This window comes from Oreochromis niloticus, linkage group LG16 (assembly GCF_001858045.2).
Source record: "Oreochromis niloticus isolate F11D_XX linkage group LG16, O_niloticus_UMD_NMBU, whole genome shotgun sequence".
NCBI classification, from domain to species: domain Eukaryota; kingdom Metazoa; phylum Chordata; class Actinopteri; order Cichliformes; family Cichlidae; genus Oreochromis; species Oreochromis niloticus.
This window is the reverse complement of record NC_031987.2, coordinates 11,114,572-11,129,650: the sequence shown is the minus strand read 5'-3', so window position 1 is coordinate 11,129,650 and position 15,079 is coordinate 11,114,572. Positions and strand designations below refer to the sequence as shown.

General features: G+C 38.3%; 1 protein-coding gene across 4 annotated transcripts in view; it reads right to left on the bottom strand.

Moving 5' to 3' along the window:
- Positions 1-11,911, bottom strand: part of LOC100694505 (alsin) — a 32,471-nt gene extending 20,560 nt beyond the window's left edge. For 2 of the 4 annotated variants that reach the window (XM_019353257.2, XM_019353259.2), the window contains exons 1-13: positions 11,680-11,910; positions 9,817-9,993; positions 7,374-7,534; positions 7,066-7,290; positions 6,432-6,622; positions 6,092-6,124; positions 5,806-6,006; positions 4,584-4,684; positions 4,308-4,477; positions 4,049-4,136; positions 3,728-3,909; positions 455-623; positions 111-207 (exon numbers count right to left, since the gene is read on the bottom strand). In XM_019353257.2, the coding sequence (XP_019208802.1) occupies positions 111-207; positions 455-623; positions 3,728-3,909; positions 4,049-4,136; positions 4,308-4,477; positions 4,584-4,684; positions 5,806-6,006; positions 6,092-6,124; positions 6,432-6,622; positions 7,066-7,290; positions 7,374-7,534; positions 9,817-9,836 (1,638 nt within the window). In that variant the 5' untranslated portion in view covers positions 9,837-9,993; positions 11,680-11,910. Of the gene's footprint in view, positions 1-110; positions 208-454; positions 624-3,727; positions 3,910-4,048; positions 4,137-4,307; positions 4,478-4,583; positions 4,685-5,805; positions 6,007-6,091; positions 6,125-6,431; positions 6,623-7,065; positions 7,291-7,373; positions 7,535-9,076; positions 9,136-9,816; positions 9,994-11,679 lie in introns of all 4 variants that reach the window. The other 2 variants (XM_019353261.2, XM_019353258.2) reach the window with 2 other exon arrangements.
- Between the last annotated feature and the right edge of the window lie 3,168 nt (positions 11,912-15,079).

Here is a 15,079-nt window from a genome sequence, read left to right as displayed (position 1 = left end):
AGCAATAGTTAGTAAGGTGTCAAGAGCTTGGGAGCATTTAATGTCAAAGGGAGTCCTCACATATAGCACCTGTTTGTCTAATCATGCGAAGTGTGTGCCGTTTTTGTTACCTGGCACTGAGCAGTGAGAGCCAGTGAATGATGCGAGCCTGCAGCAACTTTGATCACTTCTTCCCCTGTTAAAGACTTGACGCATAGAGGCTGGAGTCTGGACACACAAACACACAGTTCAGTCTAATCTTGTGGTTATAATTTCTTTCTTACACACATTTCCACCTAATTCAATTGAGCATTTCATCCCAAAAGGTTGTATCTAATTATCTTCTAATGTAATGTAGTTCACCTTTAAATAATAATTATGCATGTGTTTATTACATCATAATAGACATATTGTAAACACAATATAGACATTTTATTTTTAAATATCACTGTTACACTTTAGCTTTGGTCCCCACCTAGCGAGCTGATCTCCATGACCAAGTTGTCCCTCAGAGCCACGCCCCCAGCTCCAAATCTCTGTCTCCAGAAATGGCAGGCCATCTTCTGCCTCCTCTGGCGCTCCAGCCGAGGCCCCACCAGCTGAGGACGGCCTGCAAGCACAAGGGTGTCGCCTCCGAGGAGACCCTGAAGAAAAAATACACGAGCAGAGTAGAGTAAAACTTTAATGTCCCTGTGGTAGTCCAATGTAATATATACATGAATAAACGATGCTTGGGATTCAATATGACGGTTTGTCGCCTTAACTTAAAGAGTGGCACTGGTGAACTTTGATTAAGACTACCACACCAGCAAATCACAGAATAAGAAAGCATTGACTGAATAAAAGAAAAAATACAGTAGGTGAGGACATTCAAATAACTGAATCCTCACATAATTGTCATATTTGAGCATTTGTCGATATTGCAAATTGAGTTTTTCATTAAAATTACATAACTCTAGTACAAAATGTTTTTTGTCAATGTTTCAGAATGATCTTGAAATCCTAAAAGAGCCTAGATGGACTTGAGCGATCTTTGAGTAATATGGATATTATTGCTACAGAATGCAATCTGCAGTGTTTCCCACAATCAGCTGAATCAATATAGCTTCAGGATGATCCATCTAAAATGAACTCAGACTGGCCAAGGGGCGACTCAAGAGATAAAGACGCCAGTATCTCCCAATATTTTGAGCATAAACTAAGGAAGGGGATCATTATTGCTTGTGAAAACAAACTTTCGTGGCTCTTCTGAGATTTTAAGAGATGTCATTAATTCAGAAAATTCAGTGTTTATGTCTTCTCTGCAAACAAACTGCATCACAGTTCAGTGCAGTGTTATTGACTATAATACGTGAGCAAACACAAACAAACCGCACCCACAAGGATTTTCATGAACACACCCCAATGACTCACAGAGCTTCGCTGGAATCAACATGTGCCACCTTGTACCTACAAAATACTTAAACTAATTGGGAACTGAGTCAAGCTGTTGAGTCAAGATAAGCAGGCACAGAGCAGAAAGTCACAACATCAATGAAAACATTCTGCTATTCAATATATCAAATAAATACATTTTTTTTTTTTAAAGGCTTTTCAGCAAAAAATTAAAATGTCAACGTGGTTTTCATTTCTGCGTCGGCTGGCGAGACACTTTCATTTTTACGCTCCTGAAACTCCTGGAAAACCAGAAAATGAGAAGCTAGTCTGCCGGCCCTTGTATGGCACAATCAATGTGTTTCATACAACCTTTATTAAGTAAAGTTATATGAAATCATTAGTACAGTTATCAGAAATTACCAGTACCAGTATTGGGATAGAGTTATATATATAAAGTATAAGATGTTTGCTAAAATGGGAAAATTGTGTAAACTTAAATCCTAAAAAAATGAAGAACTCTAGGTCTAATTCCACTGAAAATGCTAAATAAAAAAGTGAACTGAAGTAAACCCACTGCGGGTTTACTTCTTATTCTATCAGGTAGTGAAATTGGAGAAGCAAAAGTATGTGGCACAATAATCAATTCATCTTGATTGTGTTGTTTTAATAGAGGCTAGAAGGTAACATTTTAATTAAAATTTGATAAAATGCCTGTTAAAACATTCTTATCATATTCCAGAACAAGCAGCTTTCCTAAGATCCTCTGATCCAAACAAAACAAAGGAGGTAATTTATTACAGGACACCAAATGCAAAATTAGATAAAACATCAACAATAAATACAATGTGTCCAACAAGCTTTACAACATTTCATCACTTATTACGATAAAATTCTCACAAAGTTCTTTCAAGAGTTGAGGGCTAAGACTTGGTTTTAGGGAAGTTAGAATTAGGTTATGTGAGACTGTGGCACTTACTAGTGATGATTAAACTTAAAGCTAACATTAAAAGTAAGATGATTAGTAATGCATTATTATATCTTCACAAAGACAGTCAAACAAAAATTAGAAATTGTGTGGGTGCTGCTCATCGAATGCACGTGATAAACTGATCATCAGCAGCTGTCACCACCTCTACAAAAGCAGAAGTTTTGGCAATTTTCTGGTCTGGAGCATTCAGTTGTGTGTTAACACAATCCCACAATCTTCCCAGGAGTGGACGTCCCAGGGAATTCACCCAAAGGTCAGACCATGCAATGCTCAGATTAACTGCAAAAAAACCCAAGAGCTGCATGTCAAACTCTGCAGGCCTCAGTTAGCATGTTAAAATATTACGTTCATGAAGAGACACCGTAAAGAAGAGCAGGCCAAAATTCCTCCACAATGATGTGAGAGACTGATCCAGTCATACAGAAAACAGTTACTTCAAGTTATTGCTCCCAAAGGAGCTTTTACAAGCTACTGAATCATGAAGTGCCCTTAATTTTTAAGATGGCTGCAAACAGTCCTGTGAAAACTTTCTTTGCCCCTCCTCCCTGTACACAGAGTGGATCAGGCAGAGGGTCACTTGTAAACGAAAGTGACCCAAAATATTAGACCGGATAACCCAAATAATTTCATACTCGGCAAAGCACTTACACATGTCCTCAGTAATGCAAGGGCCAACACTGACTGGACTGGACAAGCAGTTGTCAAGATAAGCACAAAACAGGTAGATGTACAGAGAGATTTGTCAACTTATTAGTAAGACCAAATTACGTTTTCAGGCTACTTGAATGTCATTTTTATAGAGATTGAGAAATACTTTAATAATGAAAAAAAGATATATTCAGAAAGCAAGAATAACCTTGATTAACTTATCAGTTTATTTGGACACATAAGCTCAAGTTTTAAAAGATATGTTGCTCTTAAATGCGTCAAAGTGAAATGCAAACACAGGCAGGAACTGCGCTGTGTGTTCTGTTGCAGGTAATATATATTACCTGCAATTTCAACTTTTTACATTAATAATTAGTGAAATACAGAAGCATATTCTGTATTTCACTAATTATTAATGTAAAAAGTTGAAATTCATAATCAAACATAATCCTAACAGCAGTTCCTGTAGTTCCAAAGCTAGAACTACAGGAATTACCATTATTTCAGATACAAGTACAGATGCAAAAACTAACAGCTGTGGTTTTACACAGAATCAAATGCTGTGTCTGTTTTTCTGTTAATAGCTTCTTACTGTCTTGATGAAAAGCTATGCTAACAGTCTCCTGGCTCCATATTTGGAGCTTGGGGAATCTTCTCATCTCACTCTTGGAAGTAAAGTAAATAAGCTCATTTCCCAAATGTACAGTTAAGCTGTTCACACCCTATCATTCCTACCGTGGGTGGGTGTTCCGGGAAGTGAGCTTCTCCTGCTCGTTGCCGTTTTCCCCTTCTGGTATATGTTTGTAAGACTAGAGCTCTTCAGTCCCTGCAGGGACCGCTTTTCCTTCTCCAGACAGAGTCGAACTTCATTCAGACACACTGGGGAAGAGGAGTGTGACCCAGACAGTCCACTGTTACTGTGGAACAGGAGGTCAAAGGTTAAGCTGCTAATACACTGAAGATAACAAACATCTTGGTAGGGTGTGTATCTGGATTAGTCAACGATTATTATTCATGTTTTGCAGTTCTGGGACACATTTTGAAACACAGTCTTACTTGTGCATTTGTCTCTTTGTATTTAAGTCATCTTTGTAACTGGAAGTCAGCAGGTCAGAGGAAGGAGTTGAGGAAATGCAGCTGTCGTCTGGATAGAACAGATGAGAGAGGGGAAAACATTACAGAAAGCAGCAAAAAGCAGCAATTGAAAACAAAGGAATGAGTGAAGGATGAATCAAGAAGAGAAAAGCAGTCAGTTATATTAAGTGTTACATTAAATGATAAATTTCAAAACATCGAAGAGACGAATATCACAAACCTGAGGTGTGGCTGCTCAGTGAGTCAGTGTCTTGTTTATCTAATGACTGATCAGAGAGTTTCTCAAGGAGATTTTGCAGCTCGAGCTCGTCAGCTGACAGCAAGTGCACTTTTGGGCTGCCGTCAGTCTCTGTTACACTGTCAGTTTGACCCTGAGATTCAAGGTTTGGGCTAAAGTTTTCCAATGGAGGAAAGGCAAGGAAAGACAACTTGAGAGTTAGGAATTATTTTTAAAATTAAGTGTTAAAAGAGAGATGCGAGTTATGTAGTAACGTACTGTTTAGTGTTAGATTTGCTGTCATCAGAACCGGGACTGCTGCTTGCTGATGTTGCTCCAGCCCGGAGCCTTCGTCTGGGTCCTCGAACTTGTGAAGACGCCTGTGAACACAAAACGACAAGGGGTATCACACATTGTTGAGAAAGCTATGGTATCTGATTATGGAAATTACAGGTTTATAGTCAATTTTCAACAATTACACACCTGTAATATGTTGGAACTGGACATTATTCAGATTAACAGGATGTTGAGGCTTTATATGCACTCACTAATGTGATAAAACATTGTGATTGCACCACCTAACACACTGTTTGTCATTTACATGTCACCAATAGCAACCAACAGTGTGACACATTCAGTAGTGACCCATTCAAATAACTCTGCTGCGAGGGAGGGAGGGAGGGAGGGAGGGAGGAAGTGGCCTTCTTATGACCGGTCAGTTTCCCTGACACTTCCTGACTGGCAGCTCTGATTAGCTGTGCCGTACCTTTTTTTTAAACTACTTTTTTTTTTTTTAACATAAAAGTAAATAAATAAAATTCAAAAAATTAACTACAACCATATCCTTTTTGGCCTCATTACACAAGTAAACTGAACATCAGTTTACTGAACATCAGTTTACTTGTGTGATGTATTCCAGAATAAAACTCTCACTGTTTAGAGTTTTATTCCATGCTTCCCACTTGACCCGGTCAAAATTAGCTGATTTGGACACAGAAAGAATCACAGATAGAAGATGAGCCTCAAATGAAAATGTAGTTATAAAGAAGACCTTTCATATACTAGAACTTGTTTTGACCACCCATGCCACATGATGGTGTGACTCTTTAAAGTTCACCCCGTGTATTATCAGAATTTAAACATACAGGGCACTGATGCTTGTTTCTTTTTCTCTACATTTTTCTACAGAAACTGAGATATCCCTTAATATTGATGCTCCACGCCAGTTATAGAAAAAAGCTGAACAAAAATTATATTTTGGCTCGAGATTGTGATAATTGTAAAGTGCTCACATTTGTTTTTAAAGACTTGAAAATGTGTTTCTGGAAAACATAACCTGCATTAAAACTCCTATATGGAATTAATAGCTGCATTCATCTTATTCTATAGTATCCACAATAATTTGCTCTACTGTTGTAAGTAATGGCAGTTATTTTACAATTCTTGTAGCCCCCTTTTCATTATTGTTCTTTTACTTATTCCTGTTTGTATTTTTATTTACCTCTCCTTTCATCACTTCAGTTAACTCCACTCCGAGTGGGCAGTAATGAGAATCCTCAACTGCTGAGAGCTCCTCCCTCTCTGTCACCGAGTAGTGGGGTGACTGGCCTCGCTCCTTCTTCTTAGGGGCATGCTGGGTATTATAGTCCTGAGGAGGTAACCTACGAACAAGAGCCAGGCTGTGGTATGCACCGCAGGCCACCTGCAGGAAGGAAATACAGCCAGTAAAGCTGAAACAGGACATCACAGCTTTGGAGGTTTAGCGTGGCAGTGAAACGAGATTTTACCTGAATCACATGTCTGCCTGCCAAGTGCTCCACCTTTGGACACAGAGGATAAAGAACACAAGAGTAAATGAACCATTTCATAAATTAACTAATACTTTAAAATGTCTAATATTATTGACATGTACTGAGAAAACTGTTTAACCTTTACACTCGAGCTCCTATTTTCCTGTTTTGTGATATTTGTATTAGCTGTATAATAAATTAGTAGTGACACCTATTTAACTATTGCTACAACAGTACTTCATGTAATTTAATTCACTAACAACTTACAACTACATTTAACAGGGAAGGTTTTTAAATCTTCATTCACATTTATAACAGGGACGAGTTGCAGTACTACCTTCTGTGGTTTCCCCACAGGGAAGGTGCTGGTGACCAGGCCGAGTTGGCAGCCACTACCCCACGCCCACAGCTCGTTCTGGGCTGACAGAGCCAGGCTGTGCTCCCGTCCACAGGCAAGGTCCACAACTCGAACCACCACTGGAGGAACGACCTCACCATCCACCACGCTGACAGGACAAGGCTCTGGAACTGTGAGGTAATTTTCTGTTTCATTAAAATCATACTAAGCCTGACACAGAAGTAAATAAATGCCTCTTTTTAACCATTTCATCTAATTTAACAAGTTTTTATTTGGCATATCTACTACCAGCATTGGTGCTACAAAAATCTGTTTTAAGGCCTCATAAACACGTAGCTGGTAAATTAATATCAGCCTTTATAAAGAACGAAAATAAAAAATAAACCATATTGCAAAAAATGGGAGGAAGCACTGACTGAAAATGGAAGTTTCACAACAATGGATAAAAGTAATGAGAAAAGAAAGTGTTGAATCTCTGACAAAGAACAGAAGTAAAAGATAAGCAAGAAAGAAGCTGATAGAGGTAGTGAGGGAAGAGAGAAGTTACAATGGAGAGCAGAGGCTGAACACAAGGGTAAAAGTTGGGAAAATCAGAAGAAAGGTGTTAACTCACCGGTGATGTTTGTGACTGTACCCTTCTCTGTTTGCCCACACTGTCCTGCAGTATTCTCCCCCCACATGTAGACGCTACCCTGCTCGCTAAGAGCACCGCAGTGGAAGCCGCCAGCAGCCACATGGACCATCGTCTTCCCCAGCAGAGAGACCTCTGGCACCGGAGCAGACACGGGGACGCTCAGATCCCTCCATAAAAGCTCTCCAAATGAATACACCTGACCACCTGAAAGACAGTAACATCTGAGAAAAAATGCAGTGATGAAGCATAAATGAAAGCGATGCCTTCTTTACTACAAACAGACTTACCCTGTGCGAGCAGGAGGCCATGGTGTTCCCCCAGGGAGACCTGCAGCACGGGCCTGGACAGCAGCACCCTGTCTGGACAGAGCTGCCTGCTGTGGCCCGCTGAATGCCAAACGTGGAGGAGTCCTCGGTCTGGAGATGTGTGAGCCTGCTCATCTGCGAGGCTGCAATAAAGCGTGAAAGATTAAATAAGTAAGTCTTAATAAGGCTGTGCATTCAGATGTGATCAACCCGAACAGATTCTCCAAATTCTGCACCTGGAAACCACCAACTGCAGAGATTAGATGTGGTTTAGTGACACAACTATGAGTGACAGATGGATTACATTCAATCTCATCCATCTGTCAAACAATAATTATTTGCTCAACGTCTGCCGGCCCTGACATGCAATTAAGTTTTGAAGTAGACGAACAAGTCTGTGCAGTTTACACAGCCCTGAACTAGACACAAATATATGACAGGATCGGGACTAAAAATTAGCTTAGGGTATAGAACTTGTGGCATGTGGCACGTGTTTATGCTATATACACATGCTCCTGTACCAATCAACAATAAATAAACAACTGAGTATAGGGCCACCTAGTAAGGTTCTGATATTGCTGTTTGTATGTAATCAAAGTTGAAAAAGTTAGAGATACAGGATTTCTGAGTATGTTACAATAGAATGACCACATCACCTACTGGTTTGTAAAAATCCCATTTTAAAACATGCCCTGATTTATTGTTCCTCTGCACTTTAATGGGGAACATAATTCACAAAATAGACATCATGTAGTATTCAATAACAGTGGAATTTACTGACTGAAACTCTAAATTAATCAAGATTGTATTTACTGAGGGCACGGTCAAGGGAGCATAGACAGAGGTATCTACCCCTGCTCACCATCAGCTTTAAGGCACTTCAGCACTGGCATTACTTTTCAGACCTAGAAGCTCTGTCTACTCTTTTTATACAGTACAAAACCAAACCAAAACTCTCACATTATTAAAAAATGTACTTCTGGTATTGTGTATTTTCTGTGTGATTATGAAATGCACACACCACTGTGGGAAACTCTTGAATAACCCCTCATTTCTTCATATTTTGCTTTCAATGAGTCAGACTTCTACATTTTTTAAAGTAGTCTTAAGCAATAGTTCTTCAAGCTTTCTGAAGATCTCTGAATTTTTTTTCTTTGGTCATTCCAGTCCCCATATCTGGCCATTTTAAGATTAATGCTTATTTGGTTTGGTTGTTAAACTTACCTATGAATCACTAAAGTATTAAAAAGGCACCTAACTCAAGAGATGAACCACGGTTGTGTCTACGCATAACAGACAACTTGTCAAAGAGGCAATTCTTAAATTTTTATCTTTAGATACTCTATTACAAGCAGCCTGGCACAAAACACATCATTTGTTCCAGTTTCTTTATTTGACTCTACAAAAACATTGGAGGAATCACTAGCTACACTCCCTGAGACAGGAAGAGGAAATGATGGATGGAAATTACTGGTGTGGTTTACAGGGTGGAAAAGCAGGGCTTTGAGGAGCTGGTTAAAAACATCCCAGGTAAAAAATATTGTTTAGTTCTGTAACAATAGTGTGCAGCTTCTGAAAAGGTTACAAGGTTAAGTTAATTTATTTTTTTTATTTCTACGTTTTAATTTAGGTAGTCTGTAATCATAGACAGTATAATAAAACAAGGAGGCCCATCATTTACTTACAGTTATGAATGTTGATGCCTGTAATCATCAGTAAAACCTTGCTCCGTGCTTGTTTTCCTCTATCATCAGAAATATCAGAATCAGATGAGAAAATTGAAGAGCAATTCTCTCAGTTCAAAAGAAGACACAGTCACTCAATAAAATGTAATTTAATTAATATAAAGAAATGAGGAATGACTCAAGACTTTTGCACAGTACTGTAGTTATAACCATTAGCATAAAAGTTTCGCTTGAGCTGTAATGGAAATGAAATTATAGAAGAACTAATGTTTACTGGAATACTTATTTACTGAAGAGAAAAGGTTCAATAAGTAAGGTTTAATTTAATTGAACTTTAATTGTTATTGTTTTTGAGTAAATGTCCACCAACAGTGATTTTTTCTTATGTTCTCTTCTATGACTTTCAATCTCCCTATGAGAGAGCATGCTTGTTTATATTTCTGTATTTGTGAAGGTAGATATATGCCCATTTGTGAATATACGGAGCTAATGAGAGCTTAATAAAACACACAAATAAACTTGTAAGTTGCAAAGCAGTTTCTCTTAGATTAATGGTATGAACTTTGTGTTTTAATGTACATAAATAAAAGCTTAACACACTGGTTGAGAGATTGTCCAAGATTAAATGAAGGCTAAAGGTATAAAGGATCTTGCTTTTATATTCAACATGTTTCCACTTAAAACAAGTTTCTCAGAGATTATAAAGCCAAGGTCTGCTGAAAGCGCTCCTATGTGCTTACCTTGCCTCTGGATTCTCCATCACTTCAGGCTCCCCATTCCTCAGCACACTTATGACACTTGTATGTTCATTTCTTCAAAGCTCTTCTTTGTTTTCCCTCTGAATGACTCAGCTGATAGGAACAAAGTGAATCCTCTGTCCTGCTGCAGTGCTTCGTTGGTTTATCAGGCTCCAGGGGCTTATTTGGTAAAACAACAAAGACACATTCAGTTTATCACTTGACATAAGTCTGGCATGTACCAAAAACACTTAAGTCATTATGTCAGTTGGTTTTCTCTGGTTCAGATGTAATAACATGCAATAACATTTGTCCCAATGTTTGCATATGACTGAAATGTGGTCAAGAGCTGTTTTCAAAGGCATTTATTTACAACTGTCCACTATTCAGGTGCAACTTTTTAATTTATTTTTTGTTTATGGCCCTTTATGTGGCTGCACATAAAGGGCCAAGAACCAAATCTGTAACACAGAACAGGGTAAAATATATTGCCTTAGTAAACATTAACACTGATTTTCAGCCTCTTGTGCAGCACCCTGTACCCTAACACATCACTCTATTACATGACAAGTGGCATGGTGAAGGAAGCAATATTTACTTAGATGATGTATCACATAAATCCTATTCTTTGCTTTACAGGAGATAGTCTTTGATGTAAACATAGTTTTCATTGATCGGGTTGTTAACAGACTTGATCTTTTTGGTGTAATCACAGTTTATGCAGGTTCCCTTACTGTGGTCTCAGAGTACTGACATGCTTTAAGTATCCTGTGCTTGACACTTTGTGTTTAACAGTCAACTTGTAAATATAAATCATTGTAGCCTCACAGAAAGAAGGTCCTTGGTTTGAATCCACTGAGTGAATCCAGAGTAAAGAGAAAGGCACGTGTCTTTTTAGGCCTCATTAGGCCAGCCGAGATTTCCTGACTGAGTCTATGTGGTAGCCATGAGAAGGTTGTACCCCATCTCTTCCTCTATGACAACTGGGACTCCAGCCCCCCGACAGCCACAAACTGGATAAGCATAAAAAGATTGATGGGCAAATAGAACATGCCCTATCTTCATCCTATTTATTATGTTCTATCACCATCGTCATTTTCTAGATAATAAGGTCCTAAAGAAAACTACCCGAGCTGGCTGCTTTGCACTTTTATGGGTAAATCTGGTATCTGGTGCTATGGCTCTATCACTATGGACTCTCGGGAGTGAAGCTCAAGCTACCATACAATGACCCATGCTTTGAGTCCCTAAAATAGTTGGATGCCTGATCTCTGACAGAAGATGTGGAGGACTGTAAAAAGCACAGTTTGGCAGGTAGAGCAATGATATTATATTTACTCTTAATATTATATTTTAAAAAATGGGACGGTGAATTTTGAACATAAGTAACTCTGCTTTTAACATTAACTTTAGCTCGACTTCTTAGTAATTTCTTTCTCAAAATTTGCCAAACATTTCACCATTGGTTCTTCACGGCGATTAAATCACTTATATGCGAAATACAAATACATTACAACATTGTAATGTGATCATCGTTAACTAAAATCGATGCTTTTACATTAAAGGTCAGTTTAATATGACCGCGTGTTTGTTTGTTTTTTAGCTCTATTTACAAAACAGTGGCGGCAACAAAATCCATATCTAATCTGTCTAATAGCTATCTAATCTCGGAAGCTGTTTACTTTCACAGACTGACAGCCATGCTTCTTCTGTCACCGAGTGAAGACAGAAACAGCTGTGATCATCTTCAGTTTTTTTTATTCCCCTGACAGAATTTCCTACACTATCTAAGAATACGAGAGAAAAGCGAATAAAGAAGTTGGCTAGCTCGATGCTACAGCTGCTAAATAAGCTAACTAAACTCACCAAGCGCCCGTTTGAAGTCGGCGGAAGGCTGCGGAGGTTTGTGCTGCGGTCACTGTGAATAAATCCGGATAACTCTGTCCAGGTGTCACAGCAGGGGCACCGAGCTAAGGCATTTCTTTTTTCTTTATTCAAATCAGTGTAGCGCAGTGAAAGCAGAAGTGGTCTGACAGTACTGTATGGTTGTTGTTGTTGGGAGGAAACTCTGCGATGGCATCCGTGCAGGGACAAACTTTACAGCGGCGACACACCTGTTGCTGCAGCATGCGAAAGAAGCTCTAGTTCAGGGGTGTCGGACTCCAGGCCTCGAGGGCCGGTGTCCTGCAGGTTTTAGATCTCACCCTGGGTCAACACACCTGAATAAAATGATTAGCTCATTACCAGGCCTCTGCAGAACTTCAAGACATGTTGAGGAGGTCATTTAGCCACTTAAATCAGCTGTGTTGGATCAAGGACACATCTAAAACCTGCAGGACACCGGCCCTCGAGGCCTGGAGTTCGACACATGCGCTCTAGTTTATAAAAGAGAAAGAAAAATAGGCTCTACTGTAGCTCTGTTTCCAGAATACAGTCTGAATGGCGTATCATCTTTTTCAAGTTCAGTTATCTGTCTTATGTGGAGACTCACGAGTGCCAAAATGAATTATAGAAATACAGATTAAATAATTAATTAAACGTGACATCGATTCATTGAAATGTTAAATAAGTAAACAAGTACTTTATTAAATCTTTTAAATGAAATGAATAGCTATTTAATTAATTATTAAATATATAATTAATTATTTAATTCATTTTGGCACACTGGGTCCTCCACTATTGAGTTGCCTAGCCATGTCTAGAGTCTGGGCTTAGGTTCCTACTGGTCCCACCTGATGCATAACCAGTTCTCTTAACTGGAAGCATTTATATTGAATTTTCAGGTATTTGCACTTTGTTTGAGTAGTAGTGTTTTTTCTGACAAGTTTTTACTTTTACTGCTTACATTTTCAAACAGGCTTAGGATGGATGGTAATTCGTTAATGCACTAAATTCAGTAATTACATTACAGTTATGTTAAAACTTGTGTTACAAAGGTCTTCAGTTATCTGCATGCTGGATGGATAGAAATGACAAAGCTCCCATCAAACATCATGTTTTTTTTCTTCCTGTGTACTTGATTGATAATCAACGGAAATACTAAGTAACTAAAGCTTTAAAATAATAGCTAAACATTGCTAAACAGAATAAAATAGCATGTGAGCATGATCCCCAAATAGTTCCAATAGGTGTGGTTAGTTTTACGGGTGTTTTACAAAAGCTGTACTATTTTCTTATTGCAGGTATTGCCATTTTATTTCAATATCAACTTCAGGTAGGACATGCTTTTTTCAGCATTAATATTAGGACAATTAGCAGTAAGTTGCTTGTCGCTGATATTAGTAAACCAGTTTGTGCTCTTGATTTAAATATTTTCCTTCTTATATTTTGCACTTTGAGACAGTGAAACTCAACTTGCAACAGGGTTAGTCACAAACATCTCTGTGATCTTACACGCAATCTTGTCACTTCGCTCTCTTTAAAAATAGTACTTTGTTTGCACTAAAATCCAGTTTGTTCTGGTGCAGTGCATTAGTAAATCTACCTCTAACTCTATTATGTGCATATGATATAATGCTAGGTTACACAGGAAAGTCTGTGTGGAGTCTCCCTGTGTTTGCATGGGTTCTCTCTGCCTACAGTCCAAAGACATGCATGTTAGCTTAATTGGTGATTTCAAAATTGCCTTTAGATGTAAATGGTTAAATGGATGGATGTTTCTCATTGTTGTCCCTGTTGGTAGACTGAAAATCTGTCCAGGATGTACTTCTCCTCTTGAGACAACAACTGGATAGGTGTGAGGCTTCCTAAGACCCTGAACTGGGTGCGTGAATAAGAAAAGGATTTGATGTATTATAGAAACCAGGAGTGTATAAGCAATTATAATCATATCCAGGTGCAAAATAATACACAATAATGAATCAATAATTATGGTCTCATGATATATATAATATAGATGACTCTGGATAACGTGTGATTTTACTTTAGGAATAGTTTGATGCTAGTTTTTTTTTTTTTCTATTATTAGGCTACTCAAGAGTGTAAATATTTCTTTCACCACTTTGTAAAACAGCTATTCCATATAATTTTTAAACTCTTGTGTTGTGCAGTATTTCTACTCTGCTTTTTAATGTCTGGTTACATTTTTCTGGTTTCCTGTGGGTTTTCCCCTGCCCTGTTTTTGCCTCCCCCCCACCATGCCATCCCAAATTAAAGAATCCTGGAAATGCTCTTGTCCCTTTTAGATAGTTTCCTGGAATAAACACTGGAAAAATATAGAACACGGATATGATGGCAATTAGTGCCATTATAGGTTAAAATCATGAACACCAACCATGAAAGCAGTTTTGCAAGGGGAAGCGGTAATATTGAAAGAATGCAAACACAGGATGTCTAGATTAAAGTAACAAATTTATCAAAGAAAAATAAAACATTTGCTTGATTACAAAGCACATCAGGCCCATTTAGCTGCAACACATCACCTAAACATACAACAGAATAAGTTTTAGCCATCTATCTGCATAAAATAGGCTGTTGGAAAACAATTAATGTTCAGGTCTGATGACGCAATTCTAAAAACTGATCAAAAAGATAACTATAAGTTGGTCCTCGGGTGAATTTAATATAATTAAACAGCAAGTGTAATGCATACGGATGTAAGTGCAGGCCTCTGTGCTCTGTGTTGCTCCTCATGTGGGCTTTCAAACAACAGAGGTCTTTGACCTGCAAACACATCAACCTCTCAACTGGAGGTACAACTTTACTGCAAGCTGCATATTTACAATCACCTGGAATAACCCCATGCTTTAGCTAAATTAAAATTACACGTTTTTTTTTGCTAAGTGGTCATTTGTTACACAGTATCTGTTTGTATTGTACCTCAATCCTGTTAGATGCAGTGCCCTCCAGAGGAGGCTGTTTTGAGCCTTTCCTTCAGTTCACCTATAAACACCTCATACAGTATTTATGACAAATATGTTGCTTCACAACTGTGGTTCCTCACGAGTCATTCTGTAACAAATCTGTAACTTAACTGTGGTGTTTTGTGTTTGTCTTTTAAAACTTTCAACTTGTAGTTTATGTAACAGCATGCCTCACTTTCTCACTTACACTCACAGGCAACAGTATTGCCAGCGTGTTACTTTAAAACACTGTGACGCATACGAGTGACCTAATCGCTTAATTGTGGCTTTTCCCTTTCCTTTCCTTCCTTTCATTTCTTTTGCTTTCCTTTCCTTTCCACAGGGATCTTCACAGATACGTTTTTTTTTTTTTATCCTAGCATGATGAGTCATAAGATGTCTGTTACAAATACTCAAAACAGTGC